At 41.5% G+C, this 27,890-nt stretch overlaps 1 protein-coding gene across 1 annotated transcript; it reads left to right on the top strand.

Moving 5' to 3' along the window:
- The first annotated feature begins 658 nt into the window (after nucleotides 1-658).
- On the top strand, nucleotides 659-26,053 carry GPR137B (G protein-coupled receptor 137B). Its single transcript, XM_030945224.1, has 7 exons — nucleotides 659-1,167; nucleotides 9,829-9,878; nucleotides 14,685-14,907; nucleotides 18,733-18,882; nucleotides 20,838-20,966; nucleotides 23,824-23,948; nucleotides 25,452-26,053. The coding sequence occupies exons 1-7, from the start codon at nucleotides 799-801 to the stop codon at nucleotides 25,561-25,563; spliced, it is 1,158 nt and encodes a 385-aa protein (XP_030801084.1). The 5' UTR covers nucleotides 659-798; the 3' UTR covers nucleotides 25,564-26,053.
- The last annotated feature ends 1,837 nt before the right edge of the window (nucleotides 26,054-27,890 follow it).

The following is a 27,890-nucleotide window of genomic DNA, read 5'->3' on the forward strand; positions in this document are numbered from 1 at the left end:
GTCAGCTGTTTCCAGAGTGATGGCACAAAAGCAACCAAGAAGAAAAAAACCTGTAGCTGCATGTATGCTTTGGTGAATTTAGATCTCTAGGAGGTTTTATTTTGTTCCTATATATGCTAGGTTTGGAAGTCCTGATGTACCTTTTCTCCTATTCTAATGAAGCATCTTATAAGAAAAAGAAGAAACTGAATATACTAGATTTGCTGTGCCAATTGTGTAACTTTATAAACACAAAGCTTTCTGCAATGGCAAGCTGAGCTGTTGCAGCTTAATACAGCAGTTTGAGTTTCAGGAGTACTTGAAGGTGTTTAAAATGATTTCTAACAAAATGCAGCTAAATGAAGTACTTGTTAAACAGGAAACAAAAAAAAAAATCCTACGAAGATATTATGTGTCTGCCACTGGGAAAGTGTCAGGTACTTGTTTCTTGTGAAAAATAGAACATTACTTAACTAATTTAAAATCCAGATAATTTTCCTTAGAAAAAAAATTAGCAGCAAACCGTTCAGGGGCTGGTGGATTTCTTTGTTTCTTAAGGATGGTAAAGATTTGTGCAGAGACATCAGCAAAGAGCAGCTTTCTGAGCTGTTCCCTGCCAATTGCTGACAAAGGCAGTCCTAATGAATCATTCTGAATTGTGATCATGTGCTACCAGCCCACAGTGAGCTGCCAAAGAGGAAGTGCAGCTTGTTTTCTTTCATTTTCTTGATTCCTATGCTGTAGGAAGATGAAAGGAGAAGGAGGAGGAGGCAACAGCGGCAGCCAAACTTAAATAATTCTGACGATTCCCGATATCAAATGGAGGCCCCTGAGTGGGACCCACTGAAAAATGACACCCTTCCGCCGACCCTGACGCCAGCTGTCCCTCCGTATGTGAAGCTGGGCCTGACCATTGTATATACTGTTTTTTATTCACTGCTTTTTGTGTTCATCTACGTCCAGCTCTGGCTGGTCCTTCACTACAGGCACAAGAGGTTCAGTTACCAAACTGTCTTTCTGTTTCTGTGCCTGTTTTGGGCCTCTCTTAGGACAGTGCTCTTTTCATTTTACTTTAAAGACTTTGTCACAGCAAATTCTCTCAGCCCCTTCATCTTCTGGCTTCTTTATTGCTTCCCAGTCTGCCTCCAGTTTTTCACCCTGACCCTGATGAATCTTTACTTCACACAGGTAAGCAACAGATATTTAGTTGATTAAATCTAGCTGAATGGTAAAGCCTTATTATGTGAACATCACGAGAAAAATGTAATTTACAAATGTACCTTGGCAATGCAAAAAGCAAATTTCAGTTGTTTATTTGGGTACTTTAATTTCTGGTCTGTATGCCAGTGATCAGTGTTACAGTGAAACCAGAGCCTGAAGTGATCACTGTGAGAATATCAATTAACATGTCTACTGTCTATAAAAATAATTCAGAGATTGGAGAAAAAATGTATAGGAGAGCTTGGAATTTGGATGCCCAAAATGTCATTTTATTATTATGCCTTATTATTGTTATTAGACTTTAAAAAAACCTCCTGTCTTACCAGACTTGATCTCTGTGTGCAGTCAGAATTGTAATGTCTGGTTTTGCCAGCAACAAACCCCCAGTCCCAGTTTTTTCATAAGTTGGCTGATGTTTCTCAGTGAGGTTTCTATTATGTGTATAACAATCAAAACTGGTGATGGAATCCTACTGTGGGCCCAAATTCCTGTTAGGATCTGTATTACAAACAGCTTTGACTCTGTTCAATAACTGCTAAGTGCTGTGCCCAGATATATCCTCTATTTCAAGGACTCTCTGATGCAAAGGTAAATTCACTGTATATTGGAGTAAGGGAAATAGTATCTCCATTTCATGAAGAGGTCTTTAGAGTGTGTCTGTGCCATGGACATCTAAGTCAGATGAGTTAAGCTGCACAGGGCTCCAGGTTGCTGCAGCTAGAATTGCTTGGAAATATTTACGGTGAGCATGGTGATCTTGCACTTGGCTGAACGGTGGGATATTGGCATGCTGAGACAAAGAAAGGCTGCTGGGCTTGCCTAAGATCTCACAGGAAACTTGCAGGAGGGCAGAGACTGGATTCTTTACCTCCTCAATCCCACTGCAGTGCCTGAAGCAGGATACCAAGCCTGCACTCATGTGGCCCTGATCAAAGTCCACTTTCCCAGTGCAGGAGCAGTTGGTCAGGAGAGCATCAGCCAGCCCTGGAGCACACCAAGCAGTGCTCAGGATACTTTGGGTGTTCCTGTGTGCCCCACTTGGAACCAGCTGGGTGCCTGGGGCTGATGCTTCTGTATCCCCATGGTGTTTAACAGTGCTCTGTAGTGATGACAGGCCTTATCAATTCTGAACAGCCTGACTGGAGGCATCAGGCTGCATGCAAGGGCTGCTATCCCAGAGCTGGAAAAGCAGCAATGGTAAGCATGACAGCTGTAAGAAGATCACTTGAGTTGTAGAGGGTATTAAATACTTAGAACCACATACCCAGTTTTGTGCTTAGGTTTGCTTTCATGGATTCAGTGTCTGAAATGCCTGCTAACTCACCCTGCTCCACTCCCTGGTACTTGAGATATATTAAGGGATTACAGGAACCTTTCATCTGCATACTACTCAAATCCAGCTCAGGCATGTGGTTACCTATGCTTTACCCCATAGCTATTGTGAGGGTTGTTTGGTAACTGTGTAGCTTCCCAGAGTCAAATGTCCACCAGCACACAGTCCACCCCATCACAGTGCTGGGGCTAAGTCACAGCCTGGGGTCAGACTCTTCCCTCAGACACGCATGTGGGTCTGCTGTGGAAGCCTGGAGGCAGAATGCAGCATCCTGGCTCTTGGCCAAGAGAAGCCTGGGCTGGAGCGAGAACAGGAGGGGCACAGCAGTCTGTGCAGTAGTGTCAGCACTCAGGAGGCTTAGTGCTGCAGGTAACATTCCTTTTGTCTGAAGAAGATCTGAAAAGGCAGCACACAGAATGCAGACATTTGTCCTTCTCACTTATTTTTAGCATTGTTGTCTGATAGCGTGCAGGAAGTACAAGTCAGTGGTTGGAAACAGAAAAAAGGCTAAGGCTGTTGGTTCTGCCTTTGAGACAGAATTCCTGCTTTGTCATTCTGAGTTCTCCGGATCTTCCTCTGAGCCCCTGTGAGAAAGAGTGGAATAGTTACCTGTATTGAAGAGCTGTTGTGAGGCTTTTGAAATAATATTTGCAAGGGACTTTCAGAGTTTGTGATGTGCGTCATAATCTTCAAATACCTTGGGCCACTGTAGACAGACTTAAGAATAGTATTGTTGTTTGCTCTAGAGCTAGTTGCAGTCAGTGAAATTTAATCTCAGATATCTTCCCAGCTGAAACAAAGGTCTAAGAAATACAAGCACAGCCGTTCTACGAATGCATGACAAAATAAGTGCATGTATTTTTAATTCACTGTTATTAATTCTTTACTTCTAACCATTAAAAGGTGGTTTGGCTTGAAATTCAGCATCTTGTATATAATGTACATCTCGCTTTCCACAGTAGACAAGCAAGAACTAGTGTGAAAGGGGTGGAGAGAGAAAATTTTGTTTTCAGTAATGGCTTAAAACTTCACAGACCTGTTTAGAGACAGCTTTTATCCTTTTATTCTCTAGAAGACAGCCAAGAAGGGTCTGCAGCTGTGTCTCATTGCATGAAACCCCTGCTATTTCACTGGTGCTTAGCTAGAGGGAAAGAAGTGACCTGTATATAGTATAGGTGCAGAGCACTGGAAAAGATCCCATGGATCTCTGGAATTTGTAGGTTTTTATTATCTGCTGTAGAGCACCTACCATTCGTAAATGTAGCACTGCTAGGAAAACTCATAAATGTAGATGTGAGAGGAAAAAAAGTGGTTAAAAAATATTGCAAATCCTCCTGGCCAAACAAAAAACTCATTTGGCAAGTGCCTGAGGGCATTTTTCAAATAACAAGCACCTTTGAACTTAATGGAAAGTTAGCCACAACTATTCTCTTTTTTAATAGGTATCCCAAAGCCATAGGGAATTTTAGATGTGTTTTATGTGTAGCAGGACAAATGAGCCCTGATGACATCAGCACAGCAGAGTCTTGTCCCCAGACTTGAGCAGCTGCAGCAGAAGAACCTCTAGTGTGTTGGAGCAGGTTGCTAAAGCAGGAGAACTATGAACAAAAGAGAAGTTAGAATCAAAATAGTTTTGACTCAAAATGAGATCTTTGGGTTAAGAGCCAAGTTCAGGGTCCTTTGATGCAGTTGTAACGCCCTACTTAGAGCATGTAGAAAGGGTGCTGCAGATAAGGCTTATAGAATATTGGTTACTCTCAGAGATTGTGAGAGAAAATGAGTGCTGGAGAAAATGAATATGATTTTTAATGGAATAAGTAAATGTATTAGAATTTGTTAATCCTATGTCTGTATTAATTTCCTTCTAAAGAAAAATAATAGTGTTATCTACGCTCTCAGGAGGGGAGGCCCTCTGCCTACTTGGAAATCACTAAAATAAATCTCAAATGATGAGATCCAGTGGCACTTTTGTAAAACAGTAGCACAACGCCAGCAAGTAACAGCACTGTACCAAGACAGCCCCCTGATCCTGATCCACGACATAGGGAGCCAAGGTGTATTTCCACCTCCAGACCAAAAATCTCATAGAGATATTTGCCTCACACATGCAGCTTCAAATGTTTTATTTTCTGATAAATAACGTATTTTCCACTTTAAATGGAAAGAAGTGGAGGATCCCACAGTGAGGCATCCCAGGCTAATGAAAAATGTGAGGATTTCAGGACTTGGATACTCCTTTATTTATGTCCTCAAATCTTCCCTGTCCCTGACAAGGGGACACTGAGATGAGTCCTCAGGCTTTATAGTTAGTGCTGTGAGTAAAAGGGTAAAGAGGCTCTGGGAAAAAAAATAAGTTGCCTTTTCTGGTGCATGTGAGGGGTGGGCAGAGAAGGATTTGCTTCACTTTGTCCTGTTTGCTCAGGCTTTGCATTTCCCTGGGGAACAGAAAACAAATGAAGCAGGAGAGAGGCTAGGATGGAGGGTTACAGGCTCAAAGAACAAGGTCAGGGCCAAAGACTGTGAGCTATAAATTTCCCTGAAAATCCCAGGCCTCCCTTGTGGCCAGGCACAGAAAACAGTTGGGTGGGCTCTAGGTTTTGTCATCAGGTTGGGAACTTCTCCAGGATCAAGGAAAAATAGTGCTGAGCTAAAGAGCTGTGAGACAGTATGGGTGGAGAAGGCTGGTAGGCAGATTTTACCTCTCCTTCTTCCTCCCTAACCATCTTCCCTTTTCTTTGGCATCTGGATTGAGAAACTTACCCTGTCTCTCAGGCAGTGCTGATAAAATCAGGGACTTTCAAATGAAGAGAAGTTGTACAGAGTAAGACAGCTCTGAGGGGAGCTGGCCATGCCTGGCAGGGTGAGGTAAAAACAGCGCAAGGCTTTCAGAAAGTTTTCATGTATTTCAGTGGAACCAGAGTAAATGGTAGCTCTGGGAGGATAATTAAGAAAATTCCTCATTCTCTAATTACCGAGGATAGCATTTCAAAAGTTCTCACCAGTGAGAGAACAGAGAGGGCTTTTTATTTTGGATAATTCTTTTTAGCAGAAATTAATAAATCATATATTATAAAGCTTATTATTAATTTAAAACAAGATTTAGATGTATATAGAACTACATAGGAGTCTAACTACATATGGTAAAGCATCAGCAAACATGTTTGCTGTAAAATGTTGCCTTTACTATTGTATCTACAGAAGACAAATTGCAATTGCAGATTAGCTGGCTGTCAGCATCTGACATGAAGGATGAGGTCATTTGATTTAGAATATAATTTGATAGGAAAGCTACCGTTGGAAGTTTACTGTGGCTGTCAGCCCCCACAATCATCCCTGTCCTTTTAGGACTATTTTTACCAATTTGTGGAAGACTGAGGATGGTAGTGAGTCACATTGCCCATGTCTGTAGGCCTTACAAGCTGTGTAGAATTTAGACAGTAGAGGGAAAACTTGCCTGTTTTGGGAAATCTGATCCAAATAAAAGAATGAACATGGAAGAAGGAGAGGAAGGGGAAGGTGGGCCTGGGACTGAAAGATACACAGCTGAAGAAAGGTACATGTGCTGATGATGAGATTGTGGCATTATTTTCAGGTTTCAAAGGGAAGTTTGCATGGAGTGTGACAGAGGAAGAGAGGGACTGTGATGAAAGGAACTGGGAAGGAAAAATGCATGCTATTGTTCTTATAGGGTTTTTGAAGTGAGAAGTGGTAAATAAAGCTGAACTTCATTCCTGTGCCGAGGGCCAGCTTGAGACACACGCAAGCATTTACCACATATCTGAGGCTTTTTGGTAAGCTGAGCTGTAGCTCCTGTAAAAGTGAATTGATCAGCTAGCACAGGAGGTACAGCAGAGGTTTGTGCCAGTCATCACATCAGTTCAGCTAAATCAGAGCATGGACACGAAAATTGCTCCCAGGAGATTTTATTTTTCTTTTGCTTTGGGAATATCTGTCTTGGCTTTGACAGCTGGTTCACTGATACTTATAGAGCCAAAGTGGCTCCTGATTAGCTGGAACCCCCATCAGCTACAACAGCCTGGCCCTGTCTGCCTGCTCTGCTGCCCAGCAGCTCTCCAAAGCTGTCTGCAGCCAAGCTGCTGATGGATCCCATGCTATCCCCACTCCTGGGGCCTGGTAAAATGTCTCTAAGGTCAGCTGTTTACATCAGTTCATGTAATGGGAATTTTCTCTGGCTGTATGAAGAGATTTTTGGAGTCCTTTTGAACTGCTGCAGTTTTATATGCCAGACATACACCTCAGGGGAGTGGAGGAGGGAGTGTGAGAATCTCATTTGAGGTTTCCAACCCTTAGGCAGAAACAGAGAGTCAAAACAGGATATTTCTCCTTCAAAGAACAAGCAGAAGGGGAAATACTTTTAAGTCTAAAAAGCTAAAAAGTAACCCTTTAGACATAAGAAAATTAGCAAGGACTTTCACTGCGTTTTCCATGTTCATCTTGGGTCTCTCTGAAAGATCTTTTTAAAACAGCCTACTCTCTGTTTGCTGTTTAGTCTATTCTTAGGAATGGTCTGGTTTGCTCTGGTTTGCTGGAAGACTTACTTAGATGACTCAGATATTGACTGGAAGTTTTCTCAGCACTGCTGCGAGAAGGGGCCATTGAGCAACCAGTCTCTTGAGCTAAATGCTAAAAGCAAAAAGCTGCACCCACGCATGTGAGGTATATTGAGATCAGCTCCTGACATCCTTACTCCCACTGAACAACCCTTTATTCTGTGACAATCCCATTGCTTACAGCAGGGCTACTCATGAACTAAAGCCCCATCAGTTTTTAAGCAAAGGCAGCAGAATCTGGCTGCCTGTGCTCCTGCCTAGCAGTGAATTGGTAAGAATTCTCCATGCCTTAAAGTGTAGCTTTCATTCTATATAGCATCCTTTCGGTTTGGTGGGGGTTTTTTGTTGGGTTTTTTTGTTGGTGTTTTTTGGTTGGTTTTTTTTTTTTTTTTTGGTCCAGTATTTATTTTGTTTCTTAATGGTCATTTTGCCTGAAAATTTCAGAACAAGTATCACCTGGGACAGTTCACCAAATGCAGAACCACGGTAACAGCTGCTTTGGTGATTGTGAATCTTGAGATCCTGTTGGATCTGCAGCAGGAGCATCACATTTGGTTTTGCCTAAGTTATCCATGGAGATTTTGCTGGGCAGTGGTCTTGGATTGGTTTATGTGACAGTACCTTGTGACTTAAGAGGGATGAGTAGATAATTTTTGGGGAACCACTGGAGATGGTATTTAGGAACTTGGTATTTGCTAGGCTTTGTGAAACCAGAACAACTCATTGCCCACTGGAAATTGCTTGTCTTGTGAAGTTCTTTGCAGAGGCTCTGAACTCTTGTGTTCAGTGCAACTCCTGAAAGGTGTCAGAATTAATGGTAGAATGTGTAGAAGTGATACTCACAATAGGTGAGGATTGTGGAATGACCCTAGAGACGAGGATTACTCATTTAGTTTCATTGAGGTCAGGAATCTGCTTCCTCCTTCCCTTCCAGAATAAACTGGGTAGGCAATAAATCTTGTACAAAATGTATCTGAGAAGTATTTTGAACCTCATCCCTTCTCTGAAAGTGACAGCTACTCTTTATGCACAGCAGAAGTGCAGAACATTTGCAAGCCCCTTGTACCTTTCCTTTCAAAAGCAAGTAAATAAAACAACCTAAAACTTCTTCCTGAACTCCTGTGAGATTTCATGACCCAGGAATTTGGAGAATGAATCACAAAACTCCTCAATAAGGGGTACTATCAGAGATGTTATCTATTTGAAAACAATATCAATGGTTGCAGAATATTTTTACAGAGTTTTTTCTCCCAAGTTTTCAATTTTATTCTCAGTTTGCTGAAAAACTCAGTGTTCTCTGCTGCTTCAGCTAGTGCTAAGCAAGCTGATGCATCACAAAAATAATTTCCATGTCAAGGCAGCTGTTTATGGTGAATAGGAGTTAAATGACAAGTTGTTCCAGGAGATCTGGAACAAGTTGAGCCTGATTTTCTCCAGATCTATGTCTCATGATTGACTCTCAGTTGTTCCCATAACTGGAGAATTTTTTACAATATTTTGCTATGCAGACTCTCTCCTATTGGATGATATGTAGAATCATTATGTAGGCTTCTCCTCACAGAGGACATATATTAGATACATTTGTAGAGTTCCTTTTTTCTTTTAAGTCATTGATTTTTAGAAGGATGATAAAGGATCCTTCAAGCATTTTCCCATCAGTTTTCTGAAGTATTTTAAGATTAGTAGAGGCCAGATAGAGAGACTGACAGGCAGACACATGTCTACAGTCACATTGTGATCATTTAAGTCCTGTTTCCCTGGGAAAGCGTAATAATCATAGCAAATATTATGCAAACATAACTAAAGGGCATGCAAAACCAAGGTAAATGGATAAGATAGCAGAACTTGAGGAGAAAATGATTGGGAAACTACCCAGAATAAGTCATGCATCATGACGTTTTTATAATACTTGTAACCAGTGTGCTTTGTTGTTGGTTTAAATGAACATTTGTAAACTAAGTTTTTGTTTGGAAACCATGTTAGCTTATAAAAAAGCAGTAGTACTTAAAAGTGATTTTTAATAAATAAGATACAAAACATGGTAATATATTTTTGTATAATTTCTGATGATGGTTAAACAACTATGACTGATGGCACCTGGCTACATTACAGAAAACTTGTCAGTATTTTATCTTTTCTGGCTAACTGCTGGGCCTGAGCTATCCTTCTGTAAAAGCACGTATTGTTGTACAGTGAAGAGCCAGTCAGCAGAAGCCAAATAATACCTCAGAGTAAAAGAATGAGTTTGGCTCTCAATGGCATCTTTTTGGCAATGTAACATGGATGTGAAAGTATATATCTAATTTCAGGCCAGGGTACTATGATAGGCTCTTCATGGGAACATTTGGCCTGATGTGAGCTGGTCTGTGTGAGAGACATGTACTGTCAGGTCATGTAAGAGCCTACAATACTTTCCCTCTATGATTATACTGGCATTGATCCTTTTGTTAATACTGGTATAAAGGACCTTATTCCTAAACCAGAGTAAGTGAAAATAATAGTGTAGGTAGTTTGGATACAAGTGCATCTGATCACCTGCTGAATGGTTCTAGTACTTTGCTTAGAGCTTGCCTGCCATGGGCAAGCAATCCATGCAAATCCATTATGTAATGAAACCTGTCATGGCATATCTTGCGGCCTGTGAGACAGAATTGCTGTGACTCGCACTGTCTTTTTTTGTTGACATGTATGCTATGTTTGATGCAGTACTTTTTTGTTTTGCAGGTGATTTTCAAAGCTAAGTCAAAGTATTCCCCAGAGCTACTGAAATACAGGTAAGAACTTTGCAAACATTCAATATGGGAGGGAAGAGCCATGCTGTTTGAGAAACATGTTTTCTAATTCGTGACGCTCGTATTTCAGCTATTCATATTTGTATACGAATGTTTGATGATGATGGTTCTGAAGCCACCTTTTACCTATGACCTTTAGGGGACTGTGTCCTTTCTCAACACAGGGATCATTTTTAGACAGTCACATATTTCAAAAGCAAATATTTCCAGTGCAAGCAGAAAACACCCACCCTAGAGATTTGTATATTGGTTCTTATCATTTATATTACTAGGTAAATTCAGATCCAGTGCTGAAGAAGCAGAGTGATGTTTTGGTTTTTTGACAGGAATGAGTGGGAGTGGGTATGTTTTAACCTGTGAGGTCAATGTAATAGAAGTCTTAAAAGTTTTGTGAAGATGACAGACAAATTGTGAAGAGAAGGAGCTAGGGAGAATGGATTCAATTTCGTGATGTGTTTGGGAGCTTATAGATAACCTCCCCTGACTCCATAGAGCTGAGGTTATGGTAGATTTACATTTAGGTGGAGAGATTCATTTGGCATCTTGTTGTGGAGGAGAAGCTGTCAGGATGTATTTGAAGGAACCCCAAAGGGCAGTAATGTGCAGAAAGCTCAGGAAGAGCTCAATAAATTAATGTTTGTTGTGCCAGTGCTTAAGAGCCTCAGTTGGGCAATGCTGTTTAGAAGGAGGAGAGAGAGAGAGGTTGTCTCCATTCTAAAGAAAGAATTTACAATATGAATTCAGGATAGGAAAACAGAATAATTTAAACTGCAATCTGACTTGTTACTTGCTGACTGTTAGGAGAATGTAGTACTGTATCAACAGGGCAAATATCACTGTCCTTCTCTAGAAATTTGTTATCCTACAAGTTTTTCATACAGCTTGTGAGGCAATCATCTGTACCAAGTGCTTTGGGAACCATGTGTGGTATAAGGGCAGTACAGTGAGAGCAGGCTTGAGGTGGGCTCGGGAGGGCATGGGAAATGCAGTGTGATGGCTGGCTCAGGAATGTGGACTCCAGACTGAACTGCAGCTTTGAACCCCCCTTTTGCACTCTGGTTCCTGTGAGAAGAAAATCCAGGAGTATGGGCTCCAGACAAGCAGATGAGGCTGCCCCTGGTGGGCCACACGGGCAAGAGAGACAAAGAGGGTCGCTGTGCACAGACCCAGCTCAGGGTGGTGGAGGGCTGTCTGTGGACAGGTTCCTGCATGGCTTTAGAGGTGAGAGCTAGAAGCTTGGAACTCCTCTGTCACTGATGCTTGTGGCAAGGCTTTATTCCTGAACACTGCTTGAAAATGTCTTTCTTGAAGCCCAGGGAGATCGTGATATTTAGTCAATGCCTGTAAAGTGACTGCGTTAGCAACCTGCACGTAGCTTTTGGAGCATTTTGTTCCTAAATACAAATGTACTGTGGCTAGAATTACTCATGCACACGAGAGCTCCATGTCCACACTGACTCTTCCCCACTGGATATCTAATACAAATCACTCTTGGATCTGGCCTAGTTTTTTCTTTCTTGTTCACTCTGTTGGTAAGGGATTTCAGTTGTATTTTGTTTTAACAACTCAATTGCAGCATGAGTGTGGTTAGTTTGTCTAAAAGAGCTATATTAATAAAGCTGACCTCATTTCCTATCTTACACAGGGCGATTGAAATTATGTAATATGTGCACAACCACAGATGAATTAATTGTAACAAGCTAGTGAAAGAACACAGACTTACATAGTGGCTTGTGTTGGAAAGGACTTTTAAAGATCATCTAGTCCAATCCATGTCCCATGGGCAGGGACATCTTTCATTAGATCAGGTTACTCAGATCCTGAGGGAGAGAGAACTGATGGAAAGATGCAAGGCCTACAGACAGGTCTGGAATCTGCACTTACTGAATCTGATTTTTCTTCACTACTGAATGTTCACTTTTTCATTTTTTCCCTCCATTTCTTTATTAATTGTAAGACCCTATTGCCTGGTATTGCCATTTTTGCAACAGATGATGGCAACATAAATGGGGCAACTGAGAGGTAGGACTTCTGTTTATGTACTGACACAGGTCTCAGAAATTGGAATCATTTCAGAGGCAAAAAAAACCCCAAAAAACGAACAAATAAAATCCTATAAATTCTATCAGGGATCCAGAATCTTAAGCAAATTTTATTCAGAGCAGCCTTTACAATATTAGTAAAAGAGCTCAAGGTGAAGCCTCTGTCCAGTTTCATATTTAAACAGTCCTTCTGCCTGTTCCCTGGACTTGGGGATTTCTTACTGTCACCAGGTTTTTGGATGAGGCTTACTGTGCTGTGTGTGCATGTCTTGTTATACACAAGCCTCAAACACTGCATACAAAATACAGTAATTTCAAACAGATTTTCTTGTTAAACGAGGCAAATCTCACTGCATTAGCTGAGGTTCTGTTTTCAGCTCAAAGAAAAACTTATGGGTGTATTCAGCCTGACACAGAAGGAACAGGACAGCCTGGCATGTGTCTTCCCCAGCCAAACCAGATTACACAAGGCTCCTTTAAAGACTAGTCCCAAAGTGGGGATTAGGCACAATAGGCCTTTGAACTTTCACTTGCACTTTCACTGATGCAATCTGGAAACGCCTCTCCTGCCCTGCTTTTCTGTTTTCTGTAAAACTCCACATGCTTCTTCATGCCTTGTAGGTGCTCTTGTAGTTGAATTGAAAAGATACTTTCTGCCTTTAATCTGCTGAGACCCTAAAACCCTTCCCCTAGAGAGACAGTCTGCGTCTCTATCAGTGCTTTTCCATAAATTCAGCAACAATGCTTCTATTGCATTGCAAATGAGGCAGCCATTTCCCCAGCCACATCATGTTAATAAGGGGCCTGGAAGATCCTCGTGTGAAGAGCTGCACAACTGACTGGCCACGACAGCTCACCCTGGCACATATGGCAGTGTGTGGGCACGGGAGTGTGAAAGCACCGGGTTGGTTTTTTTTTTGCTGCTTTTTGGTTTTGGGTTTTTTTTTTTTTCTGAAGTCTGCAGAGGAGGAGCCTGGCCTGGAAGCCTCTCAGCCTTGCTGGTTGCAAGCCAGCTTCATGCTGCATGCCAGTATGCAGGCTGTGCTGCAGCAGAAGGTCCTTCTGGCTAAGGTGAGCAAGAAGAGGGAGTACTTACTGTCCCACAAGCAAGGCAGATGTAAGAGTGTGCCCTTCCTCAGAAGCCCCCACAAGGGGACTAGAGATGGGACTTTGGGAGGGGAAGGAAAGGAAGACATGTGATCACTATTTAAAGACTTCTGAGCTACTAATAAAAGCTGTAAATGTACCACTATTACAGAGGAAACCGTGTGAGAGAGGAGCTTCAGGAGTGCAGTGCTTCCTGCATTAAACTTTGAGGTTTAAAGGAACTACCTCCAGCTGCTTATCCTAAAAACAGAGCCCTGCCCTGGGAAAGTTAAGAATGAGCACAATCTTCCTGCTGAGAGGGAATTTCCGTGCCTGGCAAGGAAGAAACAGCATCCTTACTCACTGCCAGATATAGCTGGAAAGAAAGGCTTTGATTCACAAGCTTTTAGGCTTTCAGTTCTCCCTGTAACACAGTTAAAATACCTCAAAGGTGTATCTCCTCCTTTCCTGCCCTCTGAAAGGAAGCCAGCTATGCTTCAGCTTTGTAGCTGCATTGATACTAACCCAAAAGAATATGAATGTGTAAAAGGAAAAGATCCCCATTGGGTAAAGTATTATTAAACAATTGGAACCAGATTCCTCAGGGACAGTCTGTATGTTTGTTGTCAGCGAAATTCAAAGTTCCCAACAGGCATGAAAAGTTGGGGCCAAAACCTCTTGTTCAGTGGCTGTAGATTATGCATTTTATCAGTAATTTCCTTGGTCAGCAATGATAATGAACTAAGCAAATACTTTAAATGAAAGCATGTTCTTTTTTTTTTTTTTCCTAATGGAAAGCCCCACAGGTTTGTGTAGGCATAGGGAGGAGTTACAACCAGTAATAAATTAAAAAATTACATACAATGTAATACCTTGATTACATGGTATGCTTATATTCTAAGTATCAGTGCTGGGTACATTGGAAAAGAACCAGATGGATAAAAACAGTCCAAATCCTGGGCTTCTGTCTGTCACATTTCGGTTCCAGGTCTGCTTCTGTGGTGGTGTAAACACATTTTTCCTGGCCTAGATGGCAAGATGCCAACCCAGAATCAATATGCATAGTTAAATTTCTTGATGTTTCTTTCAAGAGGTTGGCCATGACCAAATTGTTTAGATAAAGAGACAGAGATGGAAGCTAGGGAACCAGTAACTTGGAGATTTTTCCTGCTGTTAGACACTTCCCTAGTTTGATATCTGATGACAAACATTAAGAGTCAGTATGCTTTACATGGCAGTGGTGGTATAGTAAAACCAGGGTCAAAACCAGTCCATTCCAGGCAGAGGTTTTTTCTGAGAGTGATTAGTCAGAGGATTTGTGCTGTGTGTGAAGTGCATGGTCTAAGAAGGTGCATGTATTTTTTAAGTAGTTTTTGAGAACTGTGCTGTTGAATTTCTGCTGCAGTCCTCCGTGTTTTGCTGCTTGATATTAGTCGCTTTACTTACAGCTTGTTGTGTAACTGTAAAAACAGGTTTGAAATGGGCTAGGTTAATCTCTCCAGCAATCTGGAGCACTTTGATTTTGGCTCAGCAGCTGGTTACTCTGTCAGCTGTGGCAGCCCAACACAGGCAGATTTCATTTTCCAGAGTGCAACTTCCAGCTCATGATTGATACTTCCTGAACAATGTTGCTAAAACTGTTTTCTTCTCACTCTCCCAGGTTGCCCCTCTACCTGGCTTCTCTTTTCATAAGTCTCCTCTTCCTCTTGGTGAATTTAACATGTGCAGTATTGGTGAGGACACAGAATTCAGAGAGAAAAATCATTGTCTCTGTCCGGGTGGCAATTAATGACACATTGTTTGTGCTGTGCGCTGTTTCACTCTCCATCTGCCTGTATAAGATCTCCAAGATGTCTTTAGCCAACATTTACTTGGAGTCCAAGGTAAGGTACATTTTCAGTTATTTTCAAGTACCTTCTGGGATACAAGGGCAGTGCAAGGCAAAGCCACAAAGCCTGAGAGCTGGAGGCCTTAAACTTTACAGCCTGCGCTTGGCTGGCCATCGTGTCCAGTACATTAATTAAATATTAAATGTTAGCAAGGGAGCTTTTGGTTAAAACCAGTGATCCAAAATATATGGTTTTGAGGCAGATTTTGCATAACTTTTTGGCTGGAATTTCTCACAGCTCTTTTCAAGCAGACACTGCTTTCTCTGGGTCTCTTGTCTGAAGACCACTTCATTTCAGTACTGCAGCATAGAAGTGGCCTGTACTTCAAAATCCTTCAGCTTGTCAAATTATTGACTAACTGTTTAAGGTAGCAGCATGCTGAAGATAAGCCAGACAGAGAAATATTAATCTCCCTTTTGATACTTGCATATTCCTATATATATTCCTATAGATAATGAGAATATGTTTTAAAAGACTTAATACATTATAACTTAGCCAGCTGGGGAAAAGGGTTAAAAGGTGTCTCCTATTACTCTACAGGATGTTCTTTAAAGAAATATTGGTAGGTTTATATCTTTGGACACATTCAGTGGTCAAGGAGCTGGGTGGCATCACATAAGCATGCAGTGTTTACTATAAAATCAGTGAAGATGTTTTCTATCTATAAATAATGAAACAGGGCTTTCAAAAGTCCTTGCATTTGCAGAAGACAGTTAAATCTTGAATTATCAGTTTAACCAATAACATATTGCTGTTACCACAACAAAGCCTTTAAACTTTAAGGTTCGACTGCTATTAAGAAAACCTTATCATAGAATTCCTCTCTACATTTACCTAATCAGATGAAATAAGTACATTTCCTGTTTAATCAAATCCGGCCATGCTGCACAACAACTAAAAGTTCAGGACTGAATAGAGGATTTAAAAACACAGGTCAGTTTTGTTTCTTTCAAGCTTGTCATTTGCTGACCAAAGGGCACTGGCAATGGATTATTTTTGTTAGTAAGAAAAGTTTTTCTTGTGCTGCAAATCAGAGAGGCATAAATCTCTGTTACAAAGCAGTGTTAACCTAAAGGAGGCTTTGGTTCTGTTTTAGTTTGGTTTTGGTTTTGTTGTGTTTTCTCCTTCTGTGGGAATCCCAACCTTCCTTACTCCAAGCTATTTCACAAAGCCCAAAGGATCTCTAACATTACTGCAGACAGGAAAGGACAGAGCGCTCACCTGATGAAAGTTTGAATGTGGAAATGGGAGTTTAAGAGTGATTTTCTCCTCCTTTCTGCTGACCTGAGATGGGAGCTCCTCTGAGGACTTCCAGTAGGGTTTGACTGCACATACTTTAGGGATACAGGTGACTGAAACTAGCTGTGAATAAAACATCCTGGTTTTATCTGCTACTGTTATGCCAGAAAACTATTTAGAGAAGAAAAGTCCATTCTCTGCAGTGATATGACAGAAATACTGTTGGAGATAATGCATGCTCTGTGGTGCATGTAGGAAGGCATCAGTACTGGCAGCTTTTTATTTGCATTTCCCATTTGCTGGTATATATCTTCCAACCACATGTGAAAACACATTCCTCTCCATGACCTGGCATGGGGAACCATCGTGGTGCTCTGTGCCAGGACTGTGCCAGCACCAAGGAGGTGCACAGCCCTACCCTTAGGTGCTGCCTTGGGCTGGTTCTCTGCTGGGACACACTACCAGCTTGGGGCTCCCCTTCTTTTCTGCAGGGGCCTGTGACAGAAAAACTATTCCTCTGGATTTACTTTCACTGCTTCCTTCTCCCTTCACCGACCCACTGAGTGTATTTGAAGCATTTGAAGTGTATGGAAGCAAAACCAGGACACTTTTATCTGCTTTTTTATATTTGGTGGGATGGAAGTTTGTTAAATCCCCACACATTTAACTATTAACTGTTAAAGAATGACAGCAATGTAGGGAAATCTATACAGGGAAATACCAGCCCCGTTCTGCATTTTGCTTCTGCTATCTGCAATCTGTAAATGCCACCGAGCTGGGGTATGGTATGTGCCAGTCAGCAGCTTCTCTCTGCTCTCTCTCCCTCGGTTTCCATGACAGCACCACTGACTTGTTAGTGTCGAAGGAGAACAGAGAAGTGCCTAGCAAACATTTCCTGTTTAAAGCATTTCCTGCTTGCTGGTATTGCCACAGCTTTCACCCCTGCCTGCTATGGATCTGGCTTCAGTTCCTGAGTAGCTGCAGTCACTTGGCTCACTCCTGACATGGCTGCACGTTATGGCCTGGTATTGGTGTTTCCAGGCTGTTATCAGCTGGAATTCAGAGACATTGACTGCACTGGGTATTTTCTGAGCCTGGCTGTTCACTGAACCAATGTTATTTTGCTGGGAAGACAGGCCAGCTTGTTTTCCACAGACTTTTTCAAATGCTCCCTGAGCTTCTCTTAACTTATGCTCACTGGGGAGGGCAGACTGAGGAGCTGGGTCAATAAAGCTGCAGGGCTAATACTCAACAGCACCTGGGTGAGCAGCACTGGAGCCCTGGTAGTCTCCTGAAGTCCAGGAATTCAGGACATGGTGGCTTGATGACTTCCCCTGATACTTCTTTAGCCCTTCTGCTGTGTCTGCTCTGCCGACCACAGTGCTTTGAACCTGTGACCCTCAGCTGCAAACCTGGAAGCAGTGTGTGAGCAGAGGGAATAAGATGCTGACTTTCCAGTCTCTTGCACTGATTTAAAAGGTCTTGTGGCAGGGAAAAGTAGCTCCTCTTTCGGCCTGTCTCTCTCATATAGTCGGAAGGAACTCATCCTCCCCGTGTGGGTCTCTGCCAGGAGAGTGAGAGGGCAGGGCTAGAGAAGCAAATGACTGCAAGGCAATTTACCTCTAAATGCACACAGCACATTTACCCAGCTTTCCTCCTTTAGCTGTGCAAAGCACTATTCCAGAGCCAACTACAAAGAATTTACTTGGAGCTTCTTTCAAAGCCAGTCCCATTTTTGTACATCTGCCTGCCTCTCTGATCAGACTCACACAGGTCCCTGCAGCCATGGCTCCTGGATTCCTTCCTTCCACGCTTCCTTCCTGATACAACTCCTGTGCTGATGTCTCAGCCCCTGACAGTGACCCTGTCCACTTGACATAGTGGCAAGTCAGGCACTTAATCCTCCCACTGGATCAAGGTCTTTCCCCTGCTTTGTCCAGTTTTCTCTCTAGGGCTTAGGAACTGTTCCAATTTCACATTTGCAGTGTCATTCCTCCCCTTGTGCTCAAGGTGCCACTCTGACTGCCCTGCCATGGTCACTCTGCTCATAGGCTGTGCTTCCACTTTGTCTCTTCTGTGTTGACATTAGCTGAGGCAGGATGTTCTGTTCCTGTCTGTGCTGTGTTTAACTGCTGACTGTTATGACCTGCTCTGTACTTGTGAAATTGGTGCAAAGCAAGCAGTTGTAAAAAGATGCAAGGTTGCATCATGCTAGCCAGCATCTGATACAGGATGCTCTGTAGCTAGTGTGGAGCTGAAGGCTGAATTCTGTCGCTCCACCTCATGCCAAGTGTGGGTCTTCTGTGTTTTCTCTGCTCTGAAAATAGCACTTGTTCAATAAAATGTAAAAATTAGTCACAGCCCATCTTGCTAAGGGCTGGAACTGCTACTGTTGCCTAGAAACCACTGTGCTGATAAAATACAGGAATATACGTAAAATAGGATATATTAGCCAAAGGAAGAAAGACAAAAAGTCAATTGCATGAGACAGACTAGCATGACAGCTCTTGAAGTCCATGCAAAGCAAAATTGTTCTCAACTTCCCTTATGAATAATAACCTGTGCTTAAATCTCTTCCAGGGCTCATCTGTCTGTCAGGTGACAAGCATAGGAGTGACTGTTATACTACTTTATACCTCACGAGCCTGCTACAACTTGTTCATCTTATCGTTTTCCCAAACCAAGAAAGTCAACTCTTTTGATTACGATTGGTACAACGTGTCAGATCAGGCAAGTATGAAAATATTTGCAAATGAGAAAACCTAATTCTCTAGCTGTTGATTGACTTCCTAAATGCTATCACAAGAGGAATAAATATATTCAAACCCTATTTTATTTCTTTTATTCAAGGCAGTAAGATTGTTTTGCTCCAGGAATCCAAATATCTGATAATTTTGGCGTAAGGATAAAAACTCCAGTTCTATGCTAAAAGAAAAAATAACCACAAGACAAATAATTTTTAAAAATCAGTCTTGTATTTACCTTGATTTTGTTGTCAAAAGAAAGAGCACCTTTTCTTAAAGCATGTTTTTTGTCCACTGTAAAGACTGTATTGTACTTAGAGAAGTACTTGATTCCACTGAAATGCTCAGTTCTAAGGCATCATAACATCTCTCACTGCCATCCGGGGCTGTGGGGTTATTTACTTTAATTCTGGAATTAACATGATAATTTCTGTTGTTTGAGGATAAGGCTACGACTCTTCCCAACCTTTAATTACAAGTGACAATTTACACTGCAAACTAACAGTAATAGAAACTCTAAAGGAAATAGCAGGGGATTCTTTGTTGAATTCTAATAAATTTCAGCATCTAGCTCCTTTCTTTGCTTTGAAGAGTGAATTTAAGTCCCAGTATTTTTCCAGCTCTGGGCCAGGTCCTGTATCATGAGTATCTTTTGTTTTGGCCTCAAAATCCCTTGTCTCCCCTGCAACCAGCAAGCACCTGCAGACCCAAAGCAGTGTTCCCAGCCATGCAAAGACCTTGTATTGCCCAGGTGGCCAAGCAAACCTGCAGCCATTAACAAATTTCTGTTGAGCAATAGGTAAAACTCTAATTAAGAAGTAGGTAAAGAGTAGGATAGGATTGCCCTGAGGACCTTGTTATGAGTAAGTTGAGTAGGGTCTGTCAAGGGACCTTTAATCAGCCCTGCTGCAGTGCAGAGAAGAGGACTGCAGGTGTTGCCAGTGGAATTAGAGCACAGAGGTTTAGGCAGAAGGGCATTAGGCCCTGACTTTCTCCTGAATCAAACAACTTCCCTCTTGTTAAGCCCTGAGGATTTGCTGCTGCTCCTGCTGACCCTTTGCAGGTGACAGACAACTTGTTCTCTGACTCCTACAGTCTGGAGTAACAGGGGCTGGTACGGCCAGACTGGCTTGGTCCTGTTTGCCCTCTGGAGGCAGAGGTTGTTCACTGGGAGCTCACTGGAATGCTTTTTAGCCCTTGAGTTACTACTACATTTTTTGAACATCTATTCTGGCTTGTGACATTAGGGTTGCATGGATTTTGGGTAAGTTATTTGAACTGTATGTAAAGAGCCTGGAATGAAGGAGTGGGTACTCAATTTGGTACCAGACTCAAAAGACACTTTTAAAATTACAGCCCAATAAATGTACTGTAGCATTGCCTCAGGTCACTGGTCAGAAACACCCTTTTCTCTTCTGTGCAAAACACATGAAAGGACGAGATTTGCCCTCTGTAGGTAGGGGCAATGGTGGACATCTAGAGAGAAGATCACAGCTAGGGCTGCAGTGCCAGCAGGGTTATTCAGCCTTAGAATGTGCACCAGTTTGAACAGACGCAAGCCTTTCATTTTTAAAAGCAAAGCCCTTGACCATTGATTGTTCCTTTACAATTATTTCCGGCAGGAAAGGGACTGGAAAACTAGTTTCTCATTACCTGAATTTGATCAGGTAATCAAGCAATCACTTCATCAAGTGATTGCTTGCCAGGCTTTTAAGCTGGGAAGACCTTTGCATTAAACTGATATTTCTGAAGGAAAGACAGGAGGAGGAAGAAAGGGAAATCATGTACCCAAGATAGCACATTGATTTTTTTTAGTATGCCTTTAATCATTAGCCAGGTTGATCTGGCTCTACAGAATGGAATTTCTGGCATTGCCTCCTGCACCTTCAAATGAGCTGCCATTTTTATTTTTAAACACTTTACTCTTTTACTTTTCAACAGGCAGATCTGAAATGTCAGCTGGGAGATGCAGGTTACATAGTGTTTGGAGTGATCCTTTTCATCTGGGAGCTCCTGCCTACTTCCTTGGTTGTGTATTTCTTCCGTGTCCGAAACCCAACAAAAGACCTAGTAAGTGGAATTTGTTAGTGTATTTGCTAGTGTAATGTCCAGGCAGGTCTGAGGGGCTCAGCTGCTGAGGGATCTTCTGCTTCTTTATGTTCTGACCTCTCTTTTTCAATGTGTCCTTGGCAGAATAAGAGCAACCAAAACTTCTTGCTTCTTTGTGCTAACTCCTCTTGAAAGAAACTCATCAGGTTTATCCAGAAAGAAAGGCCAGGTTCTCAGGGAGGTTATCTAAAAAATCAGGAACTTTCTTAAGCGTAGGGACAGCTTCCCTTTGAGATAAAGCAGCACTTTATTGGAATTAGTGGAAAAGGAGTTTGTTATCCAAACTTGGCACCTTTCATCACATAGCAGTGAAAATGGTTGTGCGCTAACAGCTCAACAGGGTTATGAAATAATAGATTGAATTTCTTCCAAGTCAAAGACCAGTGGCCATAATAAGCACTTGCTGACTTGTTGGCAATTTCAGAAGACCAGAGATTAAGGTGTGAGTTGTAAGGATAATTCCCAGTAAATATCCTTAATATCTAAGTAGTTAATAGATGGACAAACATTTTTTTTGTAGCTGTAGGCAATGTCTCCAGGTCAGCTGGTTGGCAGGCACACAGGCAATACCAGCCCTCAGTAGGATTACTGAGGTAATGTCTCTGTTTCTGTAGGCCAAATGAAACCAAAGCTAATATTATTAAAAAGGGATGTAAATGGTAAATACACAAGTAAAAGAAACAACAGAATAACCTAGACAAGGTGATGGGTTTTATCCTCATATGCACATTTCAGGGACAATGATAAAGCCAAGATGAGCAAGGAAGCAATACCTGACATTGCACTAAGAAACCCCATGGATCCCAGTGTCCATGACAAAACCATCTCAGACTCACTCCTGCTTAGGAGTTAACCAGGACAACTGCAAAGAGAAGAAATGTTTTTAAGTATAGGCCAGAGGTCTTGCTCTTCCAAAAAGTGACCACAGAGAGATCTCATTTCATTTAAGGTGGGCTTAGTAAGGCTAGACCTGGTGGCCAAGTTTGGATAGTGTGGGGGAGATTCAGAGAGAATGAAAATAATGGAAGTGATCTAATCACTCATTTTGAAAAGCTAATCCCATGAAGGCTTGGAATCCTAATCAAACAAGAGCTCAAATGGAGTCAAACAGGCAGTATTTTCCCACAAGAGCATGGCAGTAACACGTATAACATATTTTTGCATTGTAATTTGCAGAAAGCCTTAAATCTCCATAAAGACACAGTTCAGAAGAGGCAATCAGTGATATTGCCTCAGTATCTGCAATTGTATACTGCAATCAGTATCACTTCTTTTATGGATAACTTTTTTAGGGTAAACATTATTTGTCACATGGGTTAGGTCATATATAGATTTTTTTTTCACATAGGACAAATATTTAGTGGAAGACCAGAAATAAGTAGAACTGAACAAAAAATGAAGAGATTGTAGCGAGAGAAAACTGAACTACAGTGCGAGGTTGCCACAAGAGGGAGACTAAGGGCCACAGGATTTTAGGCTAATGCATTCAATAGGCTGCTACTTGGCCAGAAAGCATGGGGTTAGAATTAAAGCTAACCCTCCTTTAGTTAAAAAAATCATAACAACAAGTCTGATTAGGTAAAAATCAAAATTATTCTTTAATTTTTAATAAACGATCCTGAGAAATGGTTCTTTGGTTTCATAGTTCATTTGGAACTTCAGAAACAAAAATTTTGAATAGAGGCATCCTGCATTCAGTATTACTCAAATATGAAATAAATCAGTGAATATGAAATAATTCACTGAAATAATAAGTGCTTATAGCCTGGAATGAGCTGTCTGTTGGCTCTGGTGCTGACACAGGGTTACAGCAGCATGTGGCCCTATGCCTTGCCATTCCTTTAACCATACAAATGTTGAAAATGGGGACATGACAGAGATGTACTTAATCCTCTTTCCATCTTTGTCAAAGTTATTTAACACATAAAGTAAAGGGGGAGATCAAACTGATCTCCTTTTTAAGGCTGGGAGAAAATGTCATCCTGGCTTATCCACAGGCACAGCAAACCCCTCTTCCCTGGGGATGGGAGCAGTGAATCAGTGGTTGAGGCTCAGCAGGTTCTTAGATGTCTCTGCACTGTTCCTGAAATCAAACTGATTTCTTGCATCTTGTATGTTTTCTGTTCTGATTCACAGGGAAATGCTTTGTAAATGAAAGTTGTGAAAATGCTTTGTCAATGAAAGAGTTATATGTACACTCCTTTCCCTGTTTTGTCAAAGGACCGGACCTCAGGATTTGACCCTCACAGCACATTTGACCCTCACTGTAGATTAGATACTGAAATTGGTTGGTGAGGGCCTAAGGGACTTTTCACATGGGGGTTCACTAAGCAGGATGCCAAGTTTCAACATGATCATTTCCTGTGGTAAGGGAGGTAAGGCACCAGGAAGGAGTGTTAGCAATGTGGGAGGTAAAAATCAAATCTCTTTAGATATTTCATACGCTTCCTTCAGCTCCTCGGCAGCTTCCTATTGCTCATTTCAAGTCAGCTGCCTGAAAGCATGAAGTGTCCTGGATGGACAGGAATTCAGCAGAAAGGTTGAATGCAGACTGGTGGCTTCAGAAGAAGGTCAGGTGCTAGCTAAGAAATAAGGATACATAAAAAGCTGTTGAGATGAATATCACTAGGCTGGTAGACGTGAACAGTAAATGCAAAACTATTTCAGTTGTCTTCAGCAAATGCAAAACTATGTGTTTTATTTTGGAAACCATGAGGTAAGTTGGCAGCAACTTCTTCTGGAAGTCAGGTACCAGGCAATTGATAAACAGCTATTTGATACAAGTTGCAAATACTGATTGAGGTTTCCCTTCCCTCAGGCCAATGCAGGAGTGGTCCCAAGCCATGGCTTCAGTCCCAGGTCTTACTTCTTTGACAATCCCCGCAGATACGACAGTGACGATGATCTGGCCTGGAATATTGCACCACAGGGGGCACAGGGCAGGTGAGACACAAGAGTGAACCTCTTGCTGCCCAAAACAGAAACTGGAGGAGCAGGAACTCTGACACACCACAGAAGACGGATGGGAATTGTCTAGCTGCAATTGCTGTGTAAATCCCAGCAGGGTGAGGGGAAGCAAAAGGGGAAGCTGAAGTGGACAGGCAGCACTGAGTGAATGTGGGGGTCCAAGGGCACTGCAGACACCATAAAGACACAAGAATGAAAATAGTTACATAATTTAAGAATTGTACCAATGTACTGCTCATTGAAAAACTCAGGTCAGAACTTTGTTTCGTCCTCTGTTTCTTCCAAGAGTGGCTTCAAAAATTCCATTTACTAATTCAAGTGTGAGAGCAAGACTGCCTAGAAAAACAGCTGTCTCCCTGCTCAGGCAGAGCAAGGAAAAGCTGGACAGCACAGGCAGCAGCTTGTGAGGGTTGTAGTGAGAGGCCTTTCAACTTAGGTTGCCCTGTAACATGGCTAAATATCTCGAGGGTGACCTAAAATGAAAGGAGCATCAGCTTTCCCACATGGTGAAAGCTTAGAAAAATCCACTAAATTGCTGAAATCCCACACAACCCGAACTGGCACAAAAATTCTGTCTTCTCTGCACAGATGTGATGTTTGGGAAAGGATTCCAGTCCAGGAAGGAGCAGTTCACATGAAAAATAGTAGCACCCAATTCAGAGAAGGAAAGGCACTGACAGCACTCTATCCTGCCCTGAAAGGAGTCTCAGTCATGTTATCCCTTTGCTGTTGCTGTACCTACACTATGATATGAATAGATTAATGTAACCCAGATCTAGTTCTTGTCACTCATTCAGGTGAGACAGTGTAGTCACTGTCTGTGAGCCCAGACCATGGCTCAGTAAAGTTGCACACTCACTATTTACAGTTATCAGTCATCCTATTCCTGCATTAATTAGTTTTTCACATAGTAACTAAGCTTATGGAGGATGCTAGAGATGGTTTTGAGCCAGCCTGGTATCCCATCCTGGAGCCAGAGGCACCGTTTTCCACACTGAGCCATCAGGGAACCAGCCACACTGGTAACACATGCACAGCTCCCAGTGGAAGCCAAACCAGCCACATGCACTGTGTCATGCTGCTCATGGGAGAAAAGACAGCATGGCAGAGTTGCAATCCATGTCCTGGGCTCTGGGACACAGACACAGGAGGTTTAGATCTCCTTGCAGTGCCAGGACGTGGCAGGAATGAGCAGCGCCATTTCTGGGATTTTCCAACACCTTCTGGAACAGCAAATCAGAAGGGGTTGGAGGGGGGTCTTTAGTGAACTGAGAGAATCAGGAAATAGATAATAAACACTTGGGCCAAAATAATTGACAGATTGGAAAAATAAATAGCTGCCTGTCCCCTGGCTGGGGGTTTATTTTTGCACTTCAGCATGAGAACTATCTCTACATAATTGCATTTTGCCCGTGTTCTTTAACTAGGTGCTTAAAGAACCAATCTGCCAGTCACTAATTCTTCTATTTTCTTTCTAAGTTTCTCTCCAGACTACTATGACTGGAGCCATCAGAACAACAGCTTCATGGCTTACATAGGATCCCTCCAACAAGATCCAGCACTGGACACAGACCGGCCGAGCCCTATTTAACTTCAATCAACTACAGCATTCTAGGACATTCTAGTGTTAAAGCCAATATTCTGAAAAACAAAGCTTAGCAACTTTTCTTCACCTTTTGGTTTTTAGAAATTTTCCTATGCACACATAAATGAAGAACCTTGCCATGAGCTTTTCATAGTTCAAGGAGAAGTATAAGCTAATGATTTAAACTTTGAAGACTGTTCCAATTAATACCTTGTTCTAAGCCATGGTATTTTGGCTTTGAATAGAGTTGTTAGAAGGTATAATTTAATCATTTTATGCTCATTTTAAAAGAGCAAATTTCATGAAGTGAAATGGCATAATTATTTTCTAAGTATTTTTATTTTTACACTGTGTATAGTTAGAAATACATTATTATGATCAGTATACTGTAAACACATGAATAGATTTTTCAAATGCATGACAGTTGCAATTTTTATGTACACATAAAAGCCTGTAAGAAAACAATATCAACCCAATTAAATACTGTGTTTTCAAGTTATTGCTATGTTCTCAGAGCACAATTTACTCTTTGGATGTCACTGCTTACTCAGTGTGGTGTGACAGTCAGAGGCTAGAAGTTATCTGTACCCTGTATTCTTCTAAGGAAGTAAGAAAATTGTATCTTCTCAGCAGCTTTAGGGACAGTCTCATAAGAGTGGAGGTGGGCATCTGCTCTAACTGGAGCACTGTGAACTGCAAAACAAGCTGAAAATTTGTATGCTTGAAAAAGTAAAGCTATGCAATCATGTCCATCAATCAGATTTATGTATATTACATGGTAAGGTAACATGGTAAGTCAAATACCTCACCAGGGAGAGGGATACATAGAACAGTATAAATAAACAGACTTATTTATTAAAAACCTGAGAATTGCAGTGTGGGAATAGAACAAGAGCCAGGAGTACATAAAGCAGTAGAACCTCAAAAGTGCCTTTCTGCATAACAAGCAAGCAGAAAAGCTGTGCTTCAGCCTTTTATCTTCAGGGATAAATTAGTGAGCTCTGGGGGGGTAATGGTGGATAAATATTGTTCCAGGATGCAATGTTGCAGACAGTAAGCCTAAAAGTAACTATTACCAATCTAAGGCAAACAGAAACCTTGACTCTACTTCAGGTCTTTGTATTATGCCCAGTTATCAGCAGTGAAGAACTCTGCATCCCCAGCATCTCTTTCTCCTTATCTATGTGGAACAAATACTGTAACTCAATCCATATTTTCCCAGGAGAAAAATCTACTACTTCCAGTAACTTTTACTTCTATAAAAGTATTCCATTTTGAGGTGCATTACAGCATCCCCAAATGGTGGATGGGTGTCATGTTTTCCCCATGCTCGACTTCAAGAAGTACAAGTAGTTGAGAATTCTTGTGCACATTTCACAGAGAAGATACAGGGTAAAAAAAGAAGGGATGAGGAGTAGATCTGATCAGATCTGCTTGAAAGCCAAAGGCAGAGCAGTGCCATACTCCCACATCAAGACTTCCACAGCATCTTTGGGTTTTGGGGTCTTTGTAGGAAAGCCAAAGCATGAGCCTTGCCTCCAGCAGAAGTAAACTATTTGCCCTCCAAAGCTAACATTGCATTCTTCACATATATTCATGGAAGAAAAAAAGCCAATTAAGTATCAGTCAGATTAAAAGAAGTAACCCTGGGTTGGGAGAAGAACTGAAATTTTATTAAACCCTTTGGAGTTCTACAATCATGTTTGTACAAAACTGCCTGAAGACCCAGTGCAAGAGAAGTCTGCAGAAATTTCATTTTGTTCACAGCAGTTACAGCTGCACAGTAAAAATGTAAGAGAATTCTGCACTTAGAACAAACTTCAGCCCTATGCTCAGTATGCACACAAAAAAAGTGGCAAGTGACTGTAACCAACCATAGTAATGACCTAAAAATTCTAAAACACAGGAGATTTGAACAACAATGTGAGAGGTAAGATCTTAATTTTAATTTATCATCACCCTTGTAACAGGCACTTACTCACCTAAGCTGAGGATGAAATACCTCTATCAAATTTTCAGTAAGATAATTTGTTAAAAATGCATACATGGAAGAAAAAAGACAATTATTTTCCTTTTAGGGAAATAATTTCAACATGAAGACCCCCATTGGATGAACAAACCAAAAATAATTCACAAAACTGATTTTATAAGATATTCCGAGAAAGGGGCAGAACAGACTTAATTCCTAAATAAGCCTTTTTGTATCTTAAAACAATTGGACTTAAGCAGGGACTATATTTGGCAATATTCATATAGAAACACACTGTAATTCTACAATGGATTCCTGATGTGCACACACACCACAGTGCAATGTCAACAGCAAGAAATATACA

This window comes from Camarhynchus parvulus, chromosome 3 (genome assembly GCF_901933205.1).
Source record: "Camarhynchus parvulus chromosome 3, STF_HiC, whole genome shotgun sequence".
Lineage (NCBI taxonomy): Eukaryota > Metazoa > Chordata > Aves > Passeriformes > Thraupidae > Camarhynchus > Camarhynchus parvulus.

Coding starts and splice junctions, on each gene's coding strand:
- GPR137B (XM_030945224.1), top strand. CDS start 799: ATGGAGGCCCCTGAGTGGGACCCACTGAAAAATGACACCCTTCCGCCG. Junction 9,879..14,684: donor CCAGAGCTACTGAAATACAG/GTAAGAACTTTG, acceptor TCACTCTCCCAG/GTTGCCCCTCTACCTGGCTT. Junction 20,967..23,823: donor GAAACCCAACAAAAGACCTA/GTAAGTGGAATT, acceptor CCCTTCCCTCAG/GCCAATGCAGGAGTGGTCCC.